The 27,043-nt window shown below is 35.1% G+C and overlaps 1 protein-coding gene across 3 annotated transcripts in view; it reads right to left on the bottom strand.

The window, feature by feature from the left end:
• Window positions 1-4,543: 4,543 nt before the first annotated feature.
• Prestin (solute carrier family 26 member prestin) overlaps window positions 4,544-27,043 on the bottom strand; it is a 145,144-nt gene continuing 122,644 nt past the window's right edge. For 2 of the 3 annotated variants that reach the window (XM_089106285.1, XM_089106286.1), the window contains exons 10-12: window positions 25,795-25,911; window positions 9,891-10,017; window positions 4,656-5,859 (exon numbers count right to left, since the gene is read on the bottom strand). In XM_089106285.1, the coding sequence (XP_088962411.1) occupies window positions 5,708-5,859; window positions 9,891-10,017; window positions 25,795-25,911 (396 nt within the window). In that variant the 3' untranslated portion in view covers window positions 4,656-5,707. Of the gene's footprint in view, window positions 5,860-9,890; window positions 10,018-25,794; window positions 25,912-27,043 lie in introns of all 3 variants that reach the window. The other variant, XM_089106284.1, reaches the window with a different exon arrangement.

Raw genomic sequence — 27,043 nt, 5'->3', positions numbered from 1 at the left:
TTTTTTTTGGTTGTTTCAAATTAAGAAGCTTTTAGGGCAATTTCCCATTTATGTCAGTGTTGCCACGTTTAATCGTGAAAATAAATTACTCTCAAAGACACCAGAAAAGAAGTACATCTTCTTAAGCTGTTTGATGCCACATGTTTTGGCTTATTTTTTGCTACGTTTTCATCCATTTTTTTTAAATAGGCACGCACTGCTACCAAAAACTACATAACTACATAAGGTCAAGCAATTTAAATTTTAATTTCACTGTCCTTTGTATTTGTTAAGACACTGGGATAGAAGCAAATTTTTGTAAGGCGTAGAGCTGCACCTACAAAATTAATATCTAACTATTTATAATAATATCTAACATCATATATGAGGGGATAGCTTGTTACGGTTTTTAGGATTTGAATTTTATTATGATTAGTGTTTGTTGGTTAAAATGTTGAAACTTGGTGTGTTTCTTTTTTGTCGTTTTGTTGTTCTTTTTTCTTTTTGATTTTTATTATCTAAAGTTGCATTTTGTTTCTGAGTTTTGTTTATAGACTATATTATGTGTTGCTATGACCCACAGACTTTTTGCAATAAATCTTACCTTATGTTATAGCTTAAATCTCATATTAATACCTAATTAATATATACAATCTCTCAAAAATTAATCTTTTAAATATATAGAAAAAACATGATATATTTATTTCTTCTAGAAACACCAACAATTATGTAACACAGTGAAAACAAGTACAACCAAAATCAACAAAAAGTGAAAACTAAACAAACTAAACAAACAAAACTAAACAAAAACAGTCTAAAAAAACAAACACTATACATACTATAAAAAAAATAAGATCCCAAAACTTTAATCCATCGCCTTAAAATTCTTTTAGAGTAGGCTAGCTATTCAAAGCATAGATTTGTACTACAAGCGCCTACCATTAATATCTTTAAAGAATTCAACAGACAAAATTCAATAAAAAGATTCAACAAACCGGATAGAAGCACGTGTTTGATAAAATTCAATAAAAATATTCAACAAACATATTTGAAGCATTTTACAGCCCGCCTAAATATAATATCTTTAAAGTATTCAACAAAAACAATTCAATAAAAGGATTCAACAAATCCATTCGAGGTACTTTTTTACACTACCAGCGCTTATCTACAACATCTTTGAAGGATTTGGCTCAATTAAAGATAAAGTTCAGGGTTGATCAAGCTCAATAAAAAGATTCCACAAAGGACCGCGCGGACCAAATATTCGCAGGGACAAAATATTCGCTTGGACCAAATTTGTACTGCAAGGACCAAATATTCGCTTTGTTAATTTTATAGAAAACAGTATATCTTAAATATTCAAATTAAAAAATGTAATTAGTCGATCATTGTAATTTGCTTCAGTCTATTTTATTGAAATATAATAAAGCATCTAAATATAATAAATTAGCTAAAGAAATGGGCATACTAAGATACTTTATTATACTTAGATAAAAAAAACTGAAATAAATATAATCTATGACACTTTATTTTACTAATCTAAACATTTAAGATTTATAGTCTTAACAGGGCCATATCTAGGATTTTTTTTTTTTGGGGGGGGGGGGGTTTACAAAAGGATTTTTGTAGGGAGGAGGGGGGGGGGGGAGGTACGAAAAAAACTTCAAAAAACGCACAAGGAATTGTTTATATTCATTTTTGTTACATTTTTACGAGTCGGACAAACATTCCGGAAGGGGGTTCAAAACCCCCCTAACCCCGGCACATTACATACTTCATGTACGGTAGCGGTAAATGACGAAACGGTATTACTTTGATGAGGGGGGAAAATTTAAAATCCTTTCCTCCTAAAAGCAAGATATTTGGAAACAAATGTGAAGGCATTTGGGGGAGAGGGTGTGGCATCTGTCTGTAATTGATAAATCTCACTTAAAAATAGACATTTTTCAACGATTCAATATCGATTTTCCAATAAATAGCAAGGGAAGCCACCATAAGGGACTTTTTGTGAGAGGAGGACGTTTTCTTTATGTTAGGGCATATTTTTGAAAGTAAAATTAATTCTGTAGAGGCACAATAATGCGAAATCATTCTTTGGCCCTTATTTAAAAGTAAAATTAATATATTAAATTAACGAAGATATTTAAAGTAGAAACAAGATTAAGTGGCCTTCAGAATTATATTTGATATGTCTTATGAAAAACTTGAAATGTAATACCACTGAGAAGAGAGTAGGGTGAATTAAAAAGCAAGAAAAAAAAAGCATTGCCAAATATCCCAAAAACTGTCCACTTCAATCAAAAAATATAAAACTTTAATTTTAAAATCCTAAAAACTAAATTATTTTGAAATTTCAGGATTGCAAAACCAGGTAAATGACACCAACAATCTCAATTTGTCAATCCTGGTTGTACTCTCTCACGACGGCACCCTTTTGCACCTCTTCACATGACTAAGAGCACTACAATAGTTACAAGAGCTAGACATACGCCCAATAGCAATTTAGTTACTCCTTCCCCCACCCCTACAGAGGACAAACAAACGTTGACCTCTGAAAGGACGTAAACATAACATTATTTGTTGCTTCTTGTTCAATTTGCTTGAGCTCAAATACCCCTTTTTGGTAGCTACCCCGATGAATGAAATTAATATACACCTAAATTAGTTTCAATCAATTATGATTAGCAACACAGCAGGTATAAGTGCAACATACCTGAATATAAATAATAAGCTGATAAAGCACAAACTCCTGGTAAGCTAGGTACATATCACCGGAATAGTTTTTAAAAAAAGATTTTTAAATCAATAAACAAAGCTTGCAAATGAGTTTACAAAACATTTAGCAAAACTGTGGGAATAGGTTACAAACTATAGGTTAGATTGTAATCTATTGTAACAGTAGGTTACAATTTATTCATATAGGTTACAATCTAACAAATGCACTTCAATTCGCAATTTTACACAATACGGTATATTAAAAACTGTGCGAACATCTTATCCTAAATAGCAGTCTAATTGAATAAATTATATATTACAATATTAGCTAATTAAAAAAGCTAATTAAAAAATTAGATTCTTTGTTGCTTCTTTATTAATAAGATTTATTCAATAAGTGAAACTAAAAAACGCAGAAAAAGGGGACATTTTCTTTTTCTGTACCTAATTTACAGATCAGTATAAATGTCACTGTACTGCAGTCACGCAGGGGGGGAGGAGGGGATTTATTCAGCCGCTGAAATAAAGTGGCACTGAACTAACAGAATTTAATTCTTTTTCTACATATTGTATGGTCCGATATATTGCTGGCACATGGCAAGGGAGGGGTGTTTATTTATTCAAGTGCAGAAAAGGGTTACAATAAAGTGCAATTTTTTTTTATTTTTCACTAATTGTATGATTAAGTATCGGCACAATACAGGAACATATGCCAGGGAGGGGGAGGGGGGTATTCAGGTGCAGAAAAAGTGGCACTGAAGTACAGCGAATTTAATTCATGCACAATTTGATTCAGACACATAATTAAATCTAGATTTATGACATTAATTCAGGAACTAACGTGGAAAAAGTACACAGGCACAAAATTTGCGCAGCAAAACGTGGGACTGAGTTACAGGAAATTTATTTCTTTTTCCACTTATTGTCTGTATCAGTTTAGATACGTTGCAGCCACGTGGAAAGAAAGGGGGGGGGGTTGATTTTTAAGAGGTTACCTTATTTTCGAGTAAATCGTCTTTTCTTCTTCATTTTTCTTATTTCTCAAATAATTACTATTATAGTAGATGTATTTATTAATATTTGGATTTTATAACAACGTACTATAACAAATTTTGGAGAACCATAAACAGAACCAGTAAGAGTACTCAATAAGAATACTTAAATAGGGGTACTCAAGATGAGTTACTCAAGAACTTACTAAGAGTACTCAAGAAACAAAATACTCATTATGCGTACTCAAAAGAGTACTCAAGACAGTACTCTCATCTTGAGAAGTACTTCTAATTAAGTGAGTACTTCTATTCAAGATGAGTACTCCAGAAGCATCCAAGGTGAGTTACTCGAGTGCTCACTAAGAGTACTTAAGAAATAGGATACTCATTATGCGTACTCAAGAGAGTACTCTCATCTTAATAAGTACTTCTAATTAAGCATCCAAGATGAGTTACTCAAGAGCTCACTAAGAGTACTCAAGAAATAAAATACTCATTATGCGTACTCAAGAGAGTACTCTCATCTTAATAAGTACTTCTAATTAAGCATCCAAGATGAGTTACTCAAGAGCTCACTAAGAGTACTCAAGAAATAAAATACTCATTATGCGTACTCAAAAGAGTACTCTCATCTTGATAAGTATTTCTAATTAAGTGAGTGCTTCTAATCAAGATGAGTACTCAAGAAGCATCCAAGATGAGTTACTCGAGTGCTCACTAAGAGTACTTAAGAAATAAGATACTCACGACGAATACTCAAATAAAATACAAGTACAAGTAATGAGTACTCAAATAAGAGTGCTCAAAATGAGCACAAAAGAAAAGTAACCAAGATGAATAAAAAAAAATTCAAAAGTATAATTAAAGATTTTTGAATTAAAGGATTCAGAACTCTAAAGGTAATATTAGTGATAAGGGTTATCAATTAATAATGATTAATTAATTAATAATTAATAATAATGAATTAAAGGATTCAGAACTCTAAAGGTAATATTAGTCATAAGGGTTATCAATTAATAATGATTAATTAATTAATAATAACGAATTAAGAATTCAGAACTCCAAAGGTAATATTAGTGATAAGGGTATCACCTAATTAGTATTAGGTGACAATAATATTTCAAGCGTAATATTAGAAACTTACTGCACAAACTATGCCACGTGACAAACCAAGCAACAATAATATATCAGGTGACAATACTACTTCAAGCTGAATTTTTAGAACTTACTAAACAAAATTTAATTTATTTTTTAATTAATTCATTATTAAAAAGACTTACTGTTTAGTTTATTTATTTCTAATCAGTTTTTCCGGTTATAAAACTAGTGATAATAATATTTCAGGTAATAATAATATTCCAAGTATTAGGAACTTACTAAACAAATTATACGAGGTGATAGACCATGTGATAATTAGTATATCAAGTGGCAATAATACCTCAAGCATAATTTTAGGAACTTACTAAACAAACTAGATTTATTTCTATATTCTTTTTTTTACTACAAAGTAATTCACTCCTATAACCTTTCACTCCTATAAACTTACTAAATAAACTTGATTTATTTCTATATATATTTTTACTACAAAGTAATTTACCCCTATAATCTTAGTGCACATAAATACATACATACAGTACATAATGTCTGAAACCAAAGTATACGTTAATGAGCCGCTAGCAGCCCAAAACAAGTTCCACTATGAGTTAATTAACAGTCTTCACTACTTGCAGTCTCTCCCCCCCCCCATACAGAGACCCAAAACACCTTTTGCATTCACTCCAAAAGCCATTATCCTCTGCAACTCTTTAAGTACACCGGTAACGATAAAAATAACTAGTTGACCACGAGGCACAAGCTAATATCAATAAATACATCACATTCATCATCTGCATTCAATGTTCACTTCTCCATTGGCCAAGTTGTGTAATAGTCCTCTGCAACTCTTTAAGTACACCGGTAACGATAAAAAATACCTAGTTGCCCACGTGGCACAAGACATATCAATAAATAGATGACATTCATCATCTGCATTCAATGTTCACTTCTCCATTGGCCAAGTTGTGTAATAATCCACTTTTCGTGTAAGTAACAGCATCTGCGACAGTTGCAAATAGATAAACGTGGTTTATGCTTGACAAATCTTGACACTTATTGAGTCTTTCCATTACACCTCCTGTCAATTAAAAATTATGTTATTCCTACTTTATAATTTATTTTTATGAAAATAAATAAAATAAAATGAAGAAAATCCTCTCATGTAGGTGTACGCTTCTTAGTTTAACTAGTGAGAAGGCCTAGAGGGGGTTATGTTCCACCAGGATGTGGGAACATCTCGCTCTAAGAAAAAATCTTACTCAAGGAAAAATTGTGTAAATGCAGCGGCGGGTTTAAAATAAAAGTAAGTAGCAATGTACTGGGATGATTTAGATCCCGTTAAGTTGTTCCACAAACTCCAAAATATAAGAAGAATCATTCAACAACAACATTTTCCCTTAAAGAACCTATAGACGTGTTAGAATTAATTGTGAAATACGGAGATGAAGCGGTCTTCGCAAAAGAATGAGTTGCCTATCAAATATTATTAGCGATTGCAGTGTCGGTGGCCAGTAATGAGAGTTCGTTTACCTTAGATCCTCCAGAACCAGGAATGGCGCATAGGGCGTCTACTAAACATCACCAGACATCAAGAAGCTGAGCCACAGCCCAGACGGACTCCTTTTGTGGTTGAAGAGACATCTCCCCTCTACTCAGATCGTGTTTATACTGCTATCGCAGGGTGTATCTTGGTCGATCTCTTTTGCATCTTCCTTCAGGGCAACACTCATAAAATGTACATGGGAGTTGATCCCCTGGCATAAGGACTGGGTCAAGATACGTCCATCTCCAAATTTTTCAATTTCCAAAAGGTCAGTAGGAAATGGTTGATCGGTTCGCCGGCGACCTCTTACGTTCTAGACCTTTTTCTGCAACGATATGTTCAGTATTCTTCTGAGGAACATGTTTTCAAAGGCTAGGACGCGTTTCTCCAGTTGGAAATTTAGTTTCCAGCATTCACTTGCATACAGAAGAATGGACATAATGTTGTCAGCGAAATCCATGTCAGAAATCTGTCGGCTGCAAATCTTCACCCCAGAGTCTGAAGACTGCCTTAGAATGTAGTCCACAACAATAACAAACAGGAATCATGATAGGACATATCCCTGTTTGACACCAGACATCATATTGAAGAAACGCGTATATCCATTTTCTGTGCGACAAACATTCACTATCATCATAGAGTGCGAGTATTATTTTAACTAGTTTATCAGGTACTTGGTAATAATTTAAAAATTTCGAGCAACAGAATCAAATGCCTTTTCAAAATCAATTAAGAGCAGACATATTTTTTTTGTCCCATTCCCTGGACTCTTGAATCATTAGTCTACGAATGAAAATAAGGTCAGAGCAATACCTACCAGGTCTAAAGCCGTGTTACTCTTCCCTGGGGTAAGTCTAGGACTGTTCTCAGACGTTGTATTTTACTAGACAAAGACGTTAATTTGATACACCTCCCCCAGTTGCCACAGATTAACGCATCCCCATTCTTGTAGAGTTTGACCGGTATGTCCCTGGTAAAATCTTTTGGGACTTATTCGTTATTCCAGATGAACACTAGGAGAGCAGAGTATCCCATCGACTCAAGATACACACCCAGTTTTCAACTTTTTCACAGCTGTCGATACTTGGGGAGGGGGGGGGGTCATCACTTACGTCAATTAGTAAGAAAAGTCAGATCAACTATGGACCACAGTCCAGACTATTAAATCATTAGGATAAGGATGCAAATAAGGTCAGAGCATGACCTACCAGGTCGAAAGCCTGTTACTCTTCCTTCAGGTAAGTCTAGGGCTGTTCTCAGACGTTGTATTTTACTAGGCAAATACGTTAAGTTGATACCCCCCCCCCAGTTGCCACAGATTAGCGCATCACCCTTCTTGAAGGGTGATGAACACCAGGAGAGCAGAGTATCCCATCGAATCAAGATGCACATCCATTTTTCAACTTTTTCACAACTATCGATACTTCCTCGGTACTGGGGGGGGGGAGGGGGGTCAGCACTTACGTCAATTAGTAAAAAAGGTCGGATCAACTAAGGCCCACGGTCAGATGAACTATTAGCCAGGAGTGACTAAGTGATTTAGCGTTAATGAGCACAGAACGTGAAGATTTAAAAGCAATCAATTGGGACGAGATAATTAATAATTCTGCAGAGACCAAAGCAAAAAGAGTCAGATTTAAATAATTATAAACATTTGTTAATAACTTAAATTTTTTAAAATTCGGCCTGATAATTTTAGTAGACCGGGGGAGGGGGGCACTAATCAATATTTTCCCCTGGGCACAAGAGAGGCCAGAACCGCCACTGTGTAAATGCAAAATCAGGAGAAGGGCTAAAGCGTCTCCCCGGTTTATCTTTACTCATATTTTAGATGACTTTTACAGACGTTTCTTCTGCAATGTAAGTTCTTTGTAAATACACAAAATTCTTCATCACCTCAACACCCAACCACCTCTACCCAACATCAGCAACCCAAAACAACTACCCAACATCACCTCTTCACCCTCAATTACCTAAACTTCGCTAATCAACACATTCTTACTTAGACTTACACTTAGTTCCTCCCAAGCCGTCTGGCACATAAGGCGACAACGCCCTCTCCACGACGACCTCTGAAGAGCTTGAGACTAAAGATCTTCCAAAAATGTCCTATCCAAAGTAGCTTCTTTCTCTAGGGATCGGCCAAGCGTCGTTCTCTGTTATCTACGTCTTCTAATGCCGGGGGGGGCCAACACCAAACATAATGGGGGAGCCTGCCATCACCCATACGGACCATATGACCCCAATATCGCCATCTACTAATTAGGATTTTTTCAAGTATTAACGGTTGTTCCGTCCTTTCACGTATGGTGGCTTTCGTAATTCCTTCCGACCAGTGGATCCCCAGGATGAGCCGAAGACAGTTACAGCAGCACCCGGCAGGAGACCTAGGTTATGTCCTATTCTTGCACCTTGAACTCTCAGAACCTCCATATTTATTCTTTTCGCTAACATTTTTATCAAAACATCCAAATCGTCGAACTTTGGTCCTATTGCAAGTGACTCAGTCACTTACAAATTAATTTAAAAAAATTAATTATATTACATTAATTTGTAACAAAATTAATTACATTACATTCATCACAAGCTAATTATTAAAAAAAATAATAAGCATTAATTTCCAGTCTATTCAAACAAATCCCTATGTTATTTAGCTAGGATATTAAACAGATAAATTGAGGCTTCAGCAAAGGGCACCTTGTGTGGGATAGCAGTTTTTGCTATAAAAATTTTGGCACCAATCCTTGGAATGGGAAAAGACGATGAATTTTGTGGTGAAATCTTCCCAGAGAAGAGTATATGCTTTTACCAGTATCTTGACACTCTCGTTAAATATCCCCTGTCATTTCTCAGTGTCCAGATATAAGTGGCCTCAGTCATTCCTCAGTGGCCAGATATACCAACATTGTATTTGCACGGCTGCACAATAAATGTAAACAACTGCACAATAAATGTAAACAACTGCACAATAAATGTAATAAATAAATGTAATAAATGTAAACAACAACTATAAATGTATATATCAAAAATAAATACTAAGAGTGAATACCGCAACCTTCGTAAGAGAATATTCTTAAAAAGATGATAAAAAAAATATCTAAGAATATTTGCCTAAAGCAGGGCTGTTCAAAGAGGGGACGGGAGGGAAGGCGACCAGAACAAGCTGCCCCACGTAACCTGCGGCAGGGGGTTGCTTCCAATCATTTTTTGCAGGCGATTGTGGTTCAGTCTAAGCAAAGCTTTAAGGGGTAGGGTTAATTTTGCCTAGGAACAGCCTTAACCTAAAGTAATTCAAAAAACGCATTTTCAAGTATTTTTTTTTTTTATTGTCAAGAAGTGATTTTTCTCCGACTATCTCTCGTTCATCAGACCCCCCCCCCTTTTCGTATGAAGATAACCTTTAGTTTTATATTCAGTATATTAAGCAGAAGGAGAGAAACTGGCACCTCATAGATACCCAAAATTGAATTGGCTCTGCGAATAGGTACAATTCGTTGAATTAAATCAAATCTTTTGATTTGATCGTTTACCAAAAAAATATTTTTTTTTTTGGTAAATGGTCTTACCTTTTTGGTAAACGACTAGAACTTCAATTTTTTCTCCAATTAGATCTTTAATCAACGTGGTTACAGTGCGACATCCCGCCATGTCAATGAAGCTCACAGAAGTAAAGTCCAAAACGACGTACTGGATCTTAATAAAAGGAAAAATTTAATTTAACACCAAACAGAACTTAGCACAAAATCAAAAATCAAAATAAAATCTAGCCCCAAAACACCAAAATCAATAAAAAGGTCAAAAGTTTTGGTTTCAAACTTAAATTCTTCTGATATTTGTAAGACTTTCTTTAGTTTAATATATGACATCATTTTATACAATTCTGAAAAAGGGTTATGCCAGCTTTGCCTCTCACTCAGACTATCTGTCTTGGCTTTACTCCAATTAGCCATGGCTCTCAAATTTTTCATTACTTCCACCAAGTCGATGTAAGTTTTAGGTAAGTTTAATGTAAGTTTCTTTAGTCTTTTAGTTTAAAAGAATTAATTTAGTTTAATATATATCATCGTTTTACACAATTCTGAAAAAGGGTTATACCAGCTTAGCCTTTCACTCAGAGTATCTGTCTTGGCATTCAACCAGTCCTTAACCATTTCATTACAGTCCACATGCCCAAAAATCTTGACCATCCCCATTACAATTCCAGTGAGCTTTCCCAGTAGACAAAGCTCATCTAATTTGAACAATCTCGGTTGCCCAATCGCCCTCAAGTCCTGTGGACATTGTTAGTCATAAATCATAGAAAACATCTTATTTGGGGCCTCTATTTGCGTTCAAATGACTCACAGAAATCCTTTTACTTTTTCAAGGGGGGCAAACGTAGACTTTGCCACCCCCTGAAGCACCCCCTGAAGCAATCAATACTATAAATATTACAATTTTCGTTTAGAGTGAGAGTTGAACGTATTTTATGGGAAATTATGGTACCGGTACCGTATGTATTAATTGCATATATGTATTTATTAAAAATAATCTTTTTGTGCTGATTCCCAAATATGAAATTCAGGAGGATGAGGAGCAGCAACCATCTCATATACGGAATAATTTATGTTCGTTTTGAGTTTTGATGTTGCTCATTACTTTTAGTTGAAATAACTTGTTTTTTTTCAATATAATTTTATTTTTTCAAATAATGGCAGTAAATCTGGCCCCCCTCCATGAAAAATTTCCTACCCTTACAGGAAGTTCCTACACAGAAGCTCCTCCCACGTGAAATTCCCTCCGGACAATTCCATCGTCGCTGAAAATCCCCCTCCCATAAGAATTCTTTCAAATGATTCCACCTTAAAAATTCTTCTTGGCATACTTTAATTTGAAAGACTTCAATTTCTAATCATTTTTCCAATTACTCCAAAAATACCCCCTTCATGGAAATGATTTCCGGGATACCCCTCCCCTCATTGGGAAGTTGCTTACGCTGAGAATTCTTCCATGGAAAACTTCTCCTGCAGACAATTATCCCATGGAGAATTAATCCCGCGGAAAATCCCCCTGCCCCATTGAAAATTCCCCAGACAATTCCAAAACCACTGAAAATTTGCCCCGGAACATCTCCACATGCAAAATTGAGTCGATAAAAAGAAAGTCAGACAAACAAAAAGAATTTCGTACAGGAATTCTGTCAAATCCCCCCAGTGTAAAATTTCCCTTGGGAAGTTCACCCCTTGGAAACTTTCCTCCCCGTAGAAACCCACCACCAGCGAAAAACTCCCCCTCCAAAAATGTCTGTATACTTCCCAATAATAAATACTGTACGTGAACAACGGTCAAATTTCATGACTTACAGACCTTTTCCCAGGGGCTCTGGGGTTCATGTTACCCCCAAAGACATAGTTATTGGATATTTCAACTATGTTGAACAAAATGGCTATCTCAAAATTTTGATCGGGCAACTTTGGGGGAAAAGGGGCGTAGCAGGGGACTAGGTGCCCTCTAATTTTTCAGTCACTTAAAAAGGACACTATAACTTTTAGTTTCCGTTCAAATTAGCCCTCTACCGATCTTCTAGGACCATTTATTCGATACGATTACCCTTGGACCCTCCCCTCCAATAGAAACACATCCGTGTTTCTATTGGGTGTTTCTGTGTTCCGCGTTTCTGGCTCTGTGTTCATTATTGGGTGTTCTGGGTGTTACGTGTTTCTGGCAAAAAAAAGAAGCAAAATTCCATTTTTGCCGATGAGAGCTTGAAACATCTACAGTAGGGTTCTCTGATAGGCTGAATCTGATTATTCAATTTTCATCAAGATTCTCTGATTTTTAAGGTGTATTCCCCCTCTTTTTCAAAAATCAGGCAAATTTTCTCAGGCTAGTAAATTTTCTCAGGATAGATTAATTAAGTAAACTTAATGAATCTTATTACTCTGTAATCAGAATAATAAGTTGATTCTTTTGATATGCCTATTGATATCCGATTCCGTTTTTTAGAGTTTCAGTTACTATTGAGCCGCATCACTCATTACTTACAGTTTGTTGCCACGAACTATTAGATAGAGCCGTTTTCCAGCATCATAAATCAAAGAAAATGATTAGTTAACAATTTTAATACGGATTTTATTTTCTCAAGGTAAAATAACAAGATTAGATAGCAATGATTACATTCACCAATGATTAGATTCAAGATTAGGTTCACCTTTGGTGCCAAACTAATTGGTATTGAAATAGACTGATATTAGTGGATTTTATAGATTATTTTGGATATATATTGTTGCATCTATGGAGCATTTCTCCAGCTAAATTTTTCCTTAAGGTTCTTTACTTAGATAAAGATAAGTTTTTTTTACTTTTGTCCTCTCCTTAATAGAAAATGCCTGCATTTAAAGAGTTTGATATCGCGTTACTTCAAAAATTATCCTCATTGGCCAGTAAAGATACTAAAGGTGTCCAAGGATAGCAAAGGAAAGCCATCATATTTGGTATTTTGCTATGGGACACATGACGAATACAGACTTGTTGAAGCCAACTTGGCAGAATATAATCCAAGCGTTAGCCGAACTTCAACAAAACAGACTGCAGGTGTAAAGGCTGCATTTGAGGAATTAAATTTCACCCGATATTTATAAATCCCTTTCCAATACATTTAATGCATTAACAATTAAGGAATCTAATACAGGAGAATATGCTTCGTTGATGGATAAAATCACTTCTACGGAACTTGACCTGGAAAAAACTAAGCGAGATTTACTGCAAAATATAACTAAGAAGGTTAATGAAAAGTTTTCGGATGCTGATTCCTTCCGCCAGTCATCCCACGACATTATTTGTCAAATATATGACGCGATTACTCTTGATTATCAACCAAAATTTGAAAAAATTGAACAATCGCTGAAAACCCTTCGCAACCAAATTATAAATCAAGAAGAGAAAATCATGAAAATTGAGATGAAACTAGATTCATTCGAACAAGAAGTGCTGCTTGATTCGCTAATTTTGCATGGTGTTAAGCAACAGTCCGGATCTGACCTCCAATCAACAATTCTGCAAGTTTTCATAACCAAAATGAACCTGACTGAAATTAATGTTGCCCAAATTAGGAATATCTACAGATTCAAAATATGCCCTGCTTTAACCGATGCATCTCTAAATGACAAAGTCCCTCCTGTTTTAGTTAAATTTGTGAATAGTGATATAGCGAAGAAAGTCTTCAAAGCAAAAGCTAGGTTAGCTTCAAGTGGAATTTTCCTATCGGAAGCATTGACAAAGAGGCAACGTGAGATCCTTTATGCCGCTAAGGACAGATTTGGTCATAGAAATGTTTGGACTGATCGTGGGAAAATTTTGACAAGGCCTAACGGTGAAAGTGTCACTAAAAAAATTCATACTCTAGCCGACTGTGTTTAAGATTAAGTTTTTTTTTTGTGTGTTTTTTTGTGTTCTTTTTAGATATGTTTAGTATCTTTTCATTCATATATTCAGCGTATTTTATTTATCTTTTGCTTATTTTTTTTCTTTGTGCGTATCTGTCTAATGATTTACTTTCGTTCCAATTAACTTCAATGAAATTTATGGATTTCAATAATTATTCTTTTTTGTTACATGCCTGTTCTCACAAGTCATTGCGTCAGTTTGGGATTTTAATCCTTTGTTATCTTGAAAATGATTTTACTTGTATTGGCCTCATGGGTACATTTATGCAGTGGAGCTTTAGCGTTATATATTTTTTATTTTTTTTTATTTCAGGAACTGAGTAGTATGATTAATGATTTAAGAAAGTCACTAAATTTATCTGAAATTATTAATTTGTTCAATAACATAAAATGTATATGTATCTTACTTATTGGTATGATTATTGTGATTTTATTTATTTATTTATGTCGTTAACCTTTGGTCTGGGGAGTTTGGTCGCGGAGCGGATCTACCATCCACCGTAAGTAAAATGATTAATTCTTTTGGTGACCATGGTGATGTCAACTCTTTGAGGGAACGTTTTGTTGAGTTACAAAATAATCCTTTAGATATAGAAAGTATAATTAATAATTCAGTTGGAAGTAGAAATAGGAATTATAATGATCCTAAATCGGTTATTGAAAGTAAATATGTTTCGCAATTAAGTGGTTCTGCCTCTTCTAAACAAGATGGTATTTTCTCTGTGCTTCACCTAAACATTCAGGGACCTTTGTTCCTCTTTTGATGAGCTGAAACGGATCATCAGTGGTGGAACTCCGGATGTTATTGGTTTATGTGAAACTTTCCTGGATCAACAAAGGATATGCTTTTAGATATCCAAAGATTTAGGATGGAGAGGATGAACCGGAAACAGATGGCGAAAGGTAGCCTTGCCCTGTATATTGCCAATCATCTTGTATATAATTTCCGAAGTGATTTGAGTAGAAATGAGGAAGGAAACTTTGAATTCCTTTTTATTGAGATTAAGTCAGGTTGTAAGGATTTAGTAGTCGGTTTGGTTTACAAATCCCCTAGTGGATCTATTCCTTCGTTTATGAAAATTCTGAAAGAGGTTTTGGACTTAGTCCAAAAGCATCCCTGCGAACTAAACCTAATGGGGGATTTCAACCTTAACCTGCTGGATCAAAATTCTGCTTCGGCTGCAGATTTTTTGTCAATGATGCTTTCTGCGGGAACTCTAACCTTCAGTTTGTATACCAACCCGAGTTACTGAGATGCATGCATCACTTATTGATAATATTTTTTCGTCACTAGATGTCTTAGATAATTCGGTGATGATTAGTAATATTTCTGATCATTTCCCTGCTATTTCACGATATAGGACTGCTAATCGATCGCAGCGTAAAGCTTCGCCATCTAATCTCCCATTTTTCCGTTTTGGTGTCAGTGAGATCAGTCTACTTAAATCTCGTTTGACTGATCAGCCATGGGATAGTTTGGATTCTGAATCGGATTTTAACCGCTCTTTGATTTCTTTTATGATTCAGTAAAAGATGGTATCCTAGAAGTTTGCCACCGGAATCCAAAGCCTCATACCTCGAAAAGGATAGTACTGCTGAATCCGTGGATGACTCCAGGTCTCCATAAAAGCTGGAAAAGGAAAAACTATCTGTGGAAACTATACAAGGCTTCGTCATCTGCTTCTCATCATCAGCGGTTCAAGGCCTATAGGAATATATTTAATTCTCTGTGTCGGAAGGCCAAATCTCAGTATTATCACAGGAAATTTTCTGAGTGTGGAAAGGATGTTGGGAAGACATGGAAAATTATTAATTCTGTACTTAAACCTACTCCCCCTCCGACTTAAGTTCCAATAACGTTGATTGTTGGCGGTAAAATTGTCCAAGGAGAATAGATTATTCAGCTAGAGATTACTTCTTATTTTGATAATATCATAAAAACGACTGCTTCATCTGTGAGCTCTAGAACTTCTCGTTGCGATTTCAGAACCTATCTTGGACCCCCATGTTTAAAGTCAATGGTCTTGAACCCTGTTTCTGAGTTTGAGGTAGCTCGGATCGTAAATGCACTTAAAGGTTCATCGTCTTCAGGGCCAGACAGAATTCGTACAAGGATTATCCATACCGTTCTTCCTGCTATTCTGTCACTATGACTAAGCTTGTCAATATGTCTTTCGTGAAAGGAATTTTCCCTGAATCCCTCAAGCGAGCTAAGGTTATAGTGCTGTATAAAGGTGGATCCCGGAGTGATCCTGCAAATTATAGGCCAATTTCTCTTTTATCTGTTTTCAGAAAAATTTTTGAGAGGGCTATGCTATCTAGGCTTCTTAGTTTTCTGGATGTCAAAAACTTTTTCACGATTTACAGTTTGGATTCCAAGCGAATCACTCTACAGAGCATGCGTGTGCATCTCTCTTGAATTTCATTCATTCGGCAATAGATTTTGGTCTTATCCCGGCAGCTTTATTTTTGGATGTTCGTAAAGCTTTGAATTCTTTGACTCATCAGATTCTTCTTTGGAAATTATCGCATATTGGTATAAGATCAAATGTTTTCTCTTGGTTTGAATCATATCTTTCTGTTAGACTTATTTCGATTGATCCGCTTTTCCGAGGCCCTTCTCAATTAGAATTTGGCGTCCCCCAGGGATCTGTTCTTGGCCCCGTTTTATTACTGATTTACTTCAATCATCTGATTTCAGCAATCAAGAACACCAGTCCTCTAGTATGCAACTATATTTGTCATCCGAATGGTCCTTCGTGTCCCAATGCTACTTCTAATGAACATCGCCTCGTTGCTTTTGCTGACGACCGCACTTTTGGGACCTTAGGAAGGACGGAATGTGATGTCAGGTCTAATCTGGTGGCAATATTTGAGAGAGTAGTTTCATGGTTTGAGGTGAATTACTTGGCCTTGAATGTTACCAAGTCACATTTTCTTATTTTTTCTCGAATTGGTGTTGCTTTCCCTCAGCTGACACAGCTTCAGGTGTCACAAGGCTCCTTGTGTAGACCAAAGAATCGGTTGGTCCGGTTTCTTGGTATCCTGCTTGATGAGAACCTTTCGTTTAGACACCATATAGCCATGATTAGGGTTAAGGTCTCACGGAGTTTGGGTGTCATTCGAAAACTCAAACACACCTTTCCTGGATCTCTTCTGAAGCTTCTTTTTTTCTGCCTTGTCCAGTCATATGTCTCTTATTGCCCCATAGTATGGATGTCTACTTTTCCTTGTACACTGCGGTCGCGTTCTGTCATGTATGATAAAAAACCGCGTCTGGTTATTGACACCAACCGTTATTAACCAAGACCGCTTCTAAATCTACAGTCTATCTACATTCTTTCTTGTGCTTCTTTTGTTTTTCATCAGCTTCATGGCAATCTTCCAAAATCTCTTCGAAAAACTCCTCAGTTTATTTCGGATTCAGCTCCATATAACCTTCGTTCGTCACATAATATCTGCATTCCTCCTACTCCCACTGTGCGGTCAGATTTCAATCCCCTCATCGCTCGTCATCAGGTTTGGAACTCCCTGCCTTCTTCAGTACAGAAATGCCATTCGTTTGGCAATTTCAAGAGGATTATTAAGGAACATTTAGTTAATAATCAAACTGAATAATATATTTTTTTTTTTTTTTTTTTTTGTGGAGTTGATGTCCCCTGAATGTTTAGTTATGTTTTATGGTGGTCTTCTCTGCGCTATGACTCCCAGACCTCAGGTATGACTATCAATATTTATTGCTGAAACTTGTATAGTTCACTAAGGAGTAGCATTCATGAAGACGGGTTAAATTTTATTGCTTTCGCACCATTTTATTACAGTCCAATAATTATAAGCCTTATGACTGAAATAACCCATAAACGTCAATTTTGCTACCTAAGCTCAGAAATAAGCAGAGCTGATTGAACTGTAATTTATATAGTTTTAAATACAAGCTTAAAAGGGCTGTACATGGCTTAAGTTATGATATTTTAATATCTTGGATAAGAGCTATGAATATTATCGTAACAGCTATTATGATGTTGGTTCTACCTGACAATACACATAATTGTGTTTCGACGATTGGAATTCGGTTATAGTAATAATAATTTATTTTATTTTATTATTTTTTTTTTTTATTATTATTTTTCTTTTTGAGTCTATTTAATATAATTAATAAATTTAGTTTATTTATTTAATTTTTTCTAAAGTTTCCATTTTATCTATATTTTCTTTTCTTCTCCTTCATATGTGAGTAAGTGATCATTTTAAATTTTCTTTTGTTTTTTATCTCTGAGTATGTAATTCATATGTCGTCCCTCTTTGTACAGGCCAATGAGCCTTTGAGGGATTAATAAAATGTAATATTGTATGTGTATTTAATGAAGAATAAATCTTATCTTATCTTAATGTTTGAGAATGTCTCCAAAAAATGGAATCATTCAGGATAGTTATAAATAAAAACTTAATGAATCTTATTACTCTGTAATCAGAATAATAAGTCGATTCTTTTGATATGCAGATTGATATCCGATTCTGTTTTTTAGAGTTTCAGTTACTATTGAGCCGCATCACTCATTACTTACAGTTTGTTGCCACGAACTATTAGATAGAGCCGTTTTCCAGCATCATAAATCAAAGAAAATGATTAGTTAACAATTTTAATACGGATTTTATTTTCTCAAGGTAAAATAACAAGATTAGATAGCAATGTTTGAGAATGTCTCCAAAAAATGGAATCATTCAGGATAGTTATAAATAATTCCCAAGACCCCCCCCCTGGCTATGCTTGAGAGAATGAAAATAAATTGGGAAGAAGAAGTGTTTTGAGAGTTGGATGCTGTGCAGCGCAAATGTCAAAACGAAACAATGCAACGAACCAGGCTGACTAGCAGACCTATACGATAGTTACTGATCGCGTAATCCCCCTCCCCACTCTCCAACTTAAGTGCTGATAAACAGAACGACAATATTTGAAGTGATGGACCATAAAATTTGTGTCGCATGTTTACCAATGGTCTGCTCTGCGCAGGTACCAATCTCCTGATTCTCTGCCTTCGGCCGTGAGTGCAGTGCATGGTTGGTGGCAAATCATCCCATGCTTCCCGTGTTCCCCCCCTAGATTTCTCCAGATACCCATTTAGAGCGGGGTCGAATCAGGCTGAGCTTACACAGTCAGGTTGCTGACTCCCATTCCAAACAAAATATCCAGCAACACCAGGACTCGAACCCCCGTCCTCAGGATTTCAAGCCTAGCGCGCTAACAACCAGCTCCCTAATTTATTTTTCCCACCCTACAACTTTTTAATTTATTGTAAACACCTTAATTAAACCGTATGTCTTTTTTTATATCTTCATTGAATAGTGTCAAATTTGGCCACTGCCCCTTGGATTAAAAAAAAAAATCCCCTCCTCTAAATTTTCGTGAACTGCCATAGGTGGGTATGTATTTGAATGTATTTTTGCTTCCAAATGTAGTTTTTGAGGAAACCCCCTATGAACACCAGTAGAGGGCAGTGACTTTGGGAAACAAGATGCCACCAAACATTATATATAAATAGAAAAATGAGATATTACCCTCTCAAGCTCCGAAAAAATCTCCTGGCAGTAATTGTTCACATCCAAATTATCTAAAGTTTTTGGTGACACAGTTGACCCCCTCCAACCTCTCCTAATTCTGTCCCCTTAGAAAATTGAAAGTAAGATTTTTTGTCAAACAAACTCTGCAATAAGAAGGGTGCTAATATTGATCAATATTTATATTCAGGCTTAATCCAACTGAAGAGATGACAGAGATTAATTTATGCTTTCTCCCTCTCCAGACCTTTGTCTATATTTACTTGAATGCTAACAAAAAATTGAAAAATGTTAGTGTAAAGATATAATTTTTTATACATTAGGCATTTGTACCCCCCACTACGTAACATACCACTGATACTCCTCCATAATTGCTGATGCAAAATTTCCCCCGGATATTTCTATCTTTACTGAAAATACCCCCCTCCCCCCGGAAATTCTGCCAGAAAAATTTCTCCTTAGCATACTTTCAGCAGAAAAAAGACTTGTTTTTTTTTAATTTTTATCGTTTTTTAGGTCATGGTGGAAATAATTCATATGCGGAAAATTTTTCCCGGAGATTCCCTCCCCCTCCAATGGAAAGTTTTCCCAGCGCAAAATTCCCCATGGTGAATCTTTCCCGGTGATAATATCCCCATGGAACATTTCTCCCGGTGATAATTCTTCAATGGAGAATTTCTCCCGAGGATAATCCCCCCCCCCGACGGACAAATATCCCAGGGAATTCCAACCCCACTGAAAACTTCCTCCCGGATAATTCACCCAGAACATCCCCACATATAAAATGGGGTCGCTAAAGAGAAAGTAATACAATTAAAACGAATTTTAACATGAATTCTGGTAAATTACCCCCTGTTTAAAATTTCCTCTGGAAGATTCACCACAAAAATTTCCCTCCCAACCAAAAAGTTTCAACTTAGAAAATACATCTTCACCAAAGAAAATCCCCCCCCCTTCCAAAAAATGCCTGTATATCTCACAATAGCACATACTGTATATAAACAATGGGCAAATTTCGTAGCTTGCAGTCCCTCCCCTCGCGGCTTTAGGGGGTCAAGTCATCCTCAAAGACATAGTTATTAGATCATTAGACTATGCTGAACAAAATGGCTATCCCGAAATTTCGATCGGCCCGTTTTGGGAAGAAAATGGGCACGGGAGGGAGGCTAGCTACCCTCCGATATTTTTGATCACTCATAAAGGGCACTAGAACTTTTGAATTTCGATCAAGTGAGCTCTCTCCCGATCTTCGAGGATCATTGGTAAAAAATCAAGAAAAAAGAAAAAAAAACAATAAATAACACACATCTGTGATCTTTCTTCTGGCAAAGAATACAAAATCCCACACTCTTGCTGATGGAAGCAGCTTGAAACCTCTACAGAACGGTTCTCTGATACGCTGGATCTGATTGTACCATTTCCAGTAAGATTCTTTGACTTTTAGAGGGGGTTTTCCCCTTTTCTGAAAATCTGGCAGATTTTCTCACGCTTGTGGCCTTTGATGGGTAACATTTAACTTAATGAGTTTCGGTTACTATTAGACTAAATTGCTCGAAGTTAAATATAGTTCGTTACCACGAAGTGTTTGATTAAATAAAAAAGGGAAATGAAAGATATACATAACATGTACAAATTTTCTACAAATTCCAGCATGTTTTCAGATGAAGTATTTGATGTGCAAATACTGTATTTCAAATGAAGTATTTGATGGGTAACAATAAACTAATGAGTTTCGGTTACTATTAGGCTAAGTTGCTCCTTACTTATAGTTTATTACCACGAAATGTTTGATTAAATAAAAAATGAAATGAAAGACATGTACAAATTTTCTGCAAGTTCAAGCATGTTTTTCTATCCGATTAAATATTTGATGCTTCAGCGTGTTTTTTTTTTGTTTTTTTTTGTAATAAAAGTTGGGATCCAAATTAAAAAAATATATTATTTGTATAACTATATAACTACATATTTGTATAACTGTATATTTGCATAGCTTTTTAACTATATAATAATTAAATAATAACTATATAATTATTTGTGTAACTATATAAAAATAAAAACTTCAAACAAGGATTATCCAATTTGACATAATAATTTTTTACGTTATCCATTCCTTTTTTACATTTTTCATTATCCACACCAGAACAATATGAAAAAAAAGTTTTTTCTTCACAAAACTTCGAGAAAAAATTGCAAATTCAATTACATTCGCTTTTACCAATAAGAACTCTGGTCCAAATATTTAGAAAGACCAAGTTGCCCCTTTCTAATATTTCTATTAAATATTTAACTTTGCTTTTTACATTCCTTTCTAAAATAAGTTGTTTTTTATTTAGCATCTGTTCATATTTTAAATTCAAATTCAGGGGTCTCTTAAATGTGACGAAACTTGCCTCCTTCAACCATGCATGACCAAGAATTTTATTAGAATCATAACCATCTCTGAAAAGATGCCCCTTTTAAATATTTTTCGGGGGAAGCGGCCAAAATTTCAAAATAAATTTTAGTTTTATAATTTCCATGTTTTGTAAGGGGAAATCTTCGGAAAAATATTTTATTTTTGTTGGGGAATACCCCTCTCCCCTTTATGCAGGTAAGCACATTGTGATCTTCTATGCTGCAAAATTTAACATGTGGAGATTTCCAGAGAAAATTTTAAACGGGATTGGGATTGTATGGAGCTTTATTTCATAGGGGGGGGATTTTCTGTTGGAAAAATTCTCAATGGGGGATTTTTCCGCGGGAGCAGCTGTCCACTGGGGGTGAGGGATTTCATGGCATATTCAGTTTTAGGTAAACTAAAGTCTTTATTACTGGGGTTGAATTGACAGCTCGACAACTATAAATCCTCCCTAAACCTTTATCTATCTTAAGATATACCCAGTTAAGGTTGACATACTTATACCTAACACTGCAATTTCGAAGATTTAACCTACTTCTATATTTATTCATTGGCAAATGGAAAGTTAGAAAATTTGTGCTTAAAGTTGCACTTTTCCAGGTTTAAGCCCCCCCCCCCCGTACATAATAATACACCATCCTTTTTCCATAATAGCAAGCCCACAATTACACATCTAAATAATAATAATAAACCCCTATATATAAAAATCCCTGTTTTCCCATTTTTGTAAAAAAAAAGACTTGTGCCTTTTAGGCAAAATTAAGTTTAACATGTCCGGCCAAATGTAAAATCACAAAATAAAAAATAACGTTGTGGCGGATAAAAATATTAATTTATTTATTTACATAACAAAATTGTCTTGACCCAGGATAGAAGCAAATATTAGAAAATGATTCAAACAGAAAAAAAATTAGACATGAGTATAATTACAGAATATTCCTTGTGACGCGCGGGATCGACCCAGTGACTCGAGAGAGGATAGGCCTTATCCACTACGCTGTCACAAGGTTTGTGGTTATTTGATTTTTCGAACAGTTTGTTCACGAACTTATAATAGAAAAATTATAATGGTCGATTTTGTTCAGCAAAATAATGACTTAATTTCCGATCAAGAATTTGATCATGTGATTTTCTTCTTTACATGGTTAGACTTATCTTCTTAAAATGTTTCTTTCGTTCTTTAGCAATATGAGTTATTTTACCTTATTATTTCATTTTGTGGCAAATTTGCGTAAATTTTTCATGAAAAAAAAACAGGTTTGTTCAACTTAAACTAAGTAACAACATTAAAACTTAAAACGACGAGGTATAGAGGAGGGGGCAACCCCTCTCATATACGTAATAATTTATGTTCGTTTGAACTTTTAGTCCCCCCCCCCCCAAAAAAAAATGTCTGTAACTTTCCCAATAATCAATACTATATGTAAACAACGGGGAAAAGTTCATAGCTTACAGCCCTTCCCCTGGGGACTTTGAGCGGTCAAGAAATCCTCAAAGACATAGTTATTAAATCTTTCGACTATGCTGAATAATATGACTATCTAAAAATTTTCATAGGAAAACTTTGGGAAAAAAGGGGTGGGGTCACTTAAAAAGTTTGAAAATTTTTGGTCACTGAAAAAGGACACTAGAACTTCGGATTTCCGATCAAGTGACCCCTCTCCCAATCATCTAGGATTACTGATTGGATACGATCACCCCTGGGGAAAACAAACAAAAAAAGAAATTGACACGCATCCCTGATCTTTCTTCTGACAAAGAATGCAAAATCCCATATTTTTGCTGATGGGAGGTTGAAATCCTAACAGTGGTGTTCTATGATACGCTGAATCCGATGGTGCAATTTCGATTGAGATTCTATGGCTTTTAGGGGTTGTTTCCCCCTTTATAGAAAATCTGGCAAATTTTCTCAAGCTTGTAGCCTTTGACGGGTAAAACTAAACTTAATGAATCTTATATACTTGGAATCAGATTGAAAAGCTAATTCTTTTTATGTATCCATTCTCTACAAAATTCCGTTTTTAGAGTTTCAGTTACTATTAGGATAAGGTGGCTTATTTATACAGTTTGTTACCACGAACTGTTTGATTTTTGCGTTATTAAATACCCAAAAATGAAGGTTTCTTAATACCGTTGTCCGTCAAATGTGACTTGCCAAAATACCATTTACGGGGGGGGGGGCTTTTAGGTGTTAGAAAATCTCTTTCACAGGCACTGAGCTGCTGAAACATTAGATGTAAATTAAAAAAAAAAATATAGGATAAGCTATGATTATTCAAACTTTGCCTGGGAACAATTAATGTTAATTTATTTAGTGTAAAGCTTGCCACTTTCATTTCAAGTCTGTTTCGACACAGAGTAATGACATAAATATGAGTTTTAGTGCAACTGAGTAAACGAAATTAAATTGTCACGGTGTCACGGTGTCATTAGACGGTTTTACGGCGTCATTAAACGGTGTCACGGTGTCCCGGAATTAGACGGCATATACGGTACGCTGGAATATATTACATCAATGTCTCAAGATATATTTTTTGTGTCTTCATAAAAAAACAGTATAATCTTCATAAAAAAGGGTAGAATATCCCCCAATCGTCAAGATTGGGTTAAAAACCCACAACTTAAAAAATTTGACATTCGTCATTTTTGCATCTTGAGATTTTTTGACACTCCAGACCCCCCCCCCCCAGAAAATACCAAGGATAGTGAAAATTAATGCTTACTCTTGACTTTGGTTAAGTGGAAATTTACACAGCCATATATATCTTAAAAAAATATGGAAAACTCGGGAAATCAATTTTTAATAAAAAAAACCTCTATTATGAAGTTCTGTAATTTTCGATAACGTTGAGGAAAATTCAGCCAAAATAAGGTAGAACTTGTTACATCAAACACCTTAAGAAGGGGCAGCTTTCTGTTGAAGGTAAGAGTTGTTTTTGATAATCAAAAGCTTGTTAACATTTGAATTTGTAGGTAACAAAAGCGTTGTCAATCGTAACTAATCAGTTCTTCTGATTTATTTTCGCAGTTCAACGTGACAACACTGACTAAAATGTGATGCTGTCCAAAAAACTTCAGAAAAGAAAAAGGATAATCTTAGAAAATTGCGGGTTTCAGGTATCAAACAGTTTTTAGAGTCCCCTCCTCAACGCCTTGCTCTTTATGCTAAAGTGTGACTTTCTCACAACTCTATTTTTTTTAACAATAAAAAACTTTAGCGTAAAGAGCGAGGCGTTAAGGAGCGGACAGCCCCTTTCATATACGGAATAATTTTTGTTCGTTTTAGGTTTTAACGTCGCTCCTTAGTTTCAGTTAAAAAAAACTTGTTTTTTTTTATTTATAATAGACTTAAGATGGGTCCAGGAGGAAAAAATATTTATTAACTTTTAATGTCCTTGGTCCTTTAAACAAAGATGGAAATATTATTTTTTGCCCCTACCATTACCCATACTGCCCCTCCCATTTCTGCATACTTTCTAACATTATATTAATAATAATTCTAATCTATCTAAAGAACACAAAAAACAAATTTACAGCCTTAGGAAGAAAACGGGCTTTTCCCATTAAAGTGTTTAAATAAAAGAAAAATATTCAAAGTAAATTATACTCAAAAGATTTGTATTTACTTATGAATATCAATTGAGTTTGACTAGTTTGTGAAATAATATGAATACGTAAATAACATATACTGCTACTACTACTAACAACTCACCTCAGGACCAAACCGCCTGAGGCCAACACAGCTACGCACGCTCCTGCTCCAGCCCAATCTATTCATAACCTCTTTACACCCTCCCAGGAAGTTCCCATTTCCTTTAAATATTTCTTTGTGACATCCTCCCACCCCAACCACGGACAACCTGCTTTCCGTTTAGCCCTAGACGGCTATAAAGCAGCTAATAAATATAAAAAAATGAATGGTAAATAAATTATTGATTATAATTTATTGGCAAAATATACCTATTAACATAAACTTGTAAAGTTAACAATAAATAAAGTTCCAATACATAATGATAAAGGAAATAGCAAATAAGAAAAGAATGTAAATATATGAAAAACAAAACAAAGTATGTTAAATAGATTACTACTTACTGATGAATATTTAGTAGTCCTGAGTAGTTTATAAAACTCTTTGGAGTAAGAATCAGCATTGGCAAAATGAATACCCCCATTCCAGTTATAAATTTTCATTTCTGCATCATCAAAGGCCTGGAAAAAAATTTGATTGAAGGAAAGGAAAGGAAAAAGAAGAAAAGATTCAAAAAGACAGGAAAGGAGAAAAAAGAGGATAAGGTCTATGGATTATTATCCTTATTATGGATAAGGTCTTGTTCCTGGCAGATCATAATTGTCCGATAGACCCCTCGTACATCAAAAAGTTAATCAATAAGGTTTGATGTATCTGTTGAACCTTCAATGAAAAAAAAAAAAATAAATAAATAAATAAAATAAAATAATCAGACAGCTTTGACAGAATAGCCTCATCAGTGAAACAGTTTCAGATGGCTGTGAAGCCTGAAACAAAGCTGCTTTTTTTATTTATTTTTTATTATTTTTATTATTTTACTTATTTTTAATGCTATTGCCTAAAGGTTTCCTCCATCAGCTAACCAGAGCATGACCAGTGCTATGTACGCATGTAAAACGCCTGTCTCTTCAATAGTGCACGCTCAAAGACGAAAATGGATGCACCTTTAACGTGTACGCACGCACGTGTGAGCATACGCTTTTAATGCAGCGTCTATAACGTATCTTTTCTACCTATTGGTAAAATAAATATAAAGAATAATTTGAAGTCAAATTCGGTCATTTAAATACGATTTAATGGGCGTCATCAGGGCCATGTCCAGGATTTTTCTTCGGGGGGGGGGAGGGGGGTACAAAAAAACTTATAAAACACGTCAAAAATTTGTTTAAATTCATTTTTGTTACGTTTTAACGAGTCAGATAAACATTTCTGGGGATGGGGGTCAAACCCCTAGCCCCCCCCTGCGTACGGCCTTTGGAATCATACCAGAGTTGACAATAAAAGTGCAATGATCATAAAAGGCTAATAGAGGTCAATGGATATAAGAGGTTATGAAAGAACAATGCTGAACAATGAATAGAAGTGCTTAATAATTATATTTAAAGCAAGGACAATTTTTGTCAAGATCAAAATACAAATTTCATTAAATAACTAAGGAGTCAATTTGAAATGAGTAGCAACATTGCCAAATCCGTTAGTTCTATAAACGTACTAAGACACAATAAATAATTTTGATTTTGATCTACCATTTATTATGCAATTTTTTTTTAGTTTGAAAAATTATAAATGCACTAATTATAGAAGGCTAATAAA

Source organism: Artemia sp. Qi Xiang Cuo, chromosome 20 (genome assembly GCF_049724085.1).
Source record: "Artemia sp. Qi Xiang Cuo chromosome 20, ASM4972408v1, whole genome shotgun sequence".
Classification (NCBI taxonomy): domain Eukaryota; kingdom Metazoa; phylum Arthropoda; class Branchiopoda; order Anostraca; family Artemiidae; genus Artemia; species Artemia sp. Qi Xiang Cuo.
The sequence above is the reverse complement of the archived record's forward strand: the minus strand, read 5'-3'. Positions and strand labels throughout refer to the sequence as shown.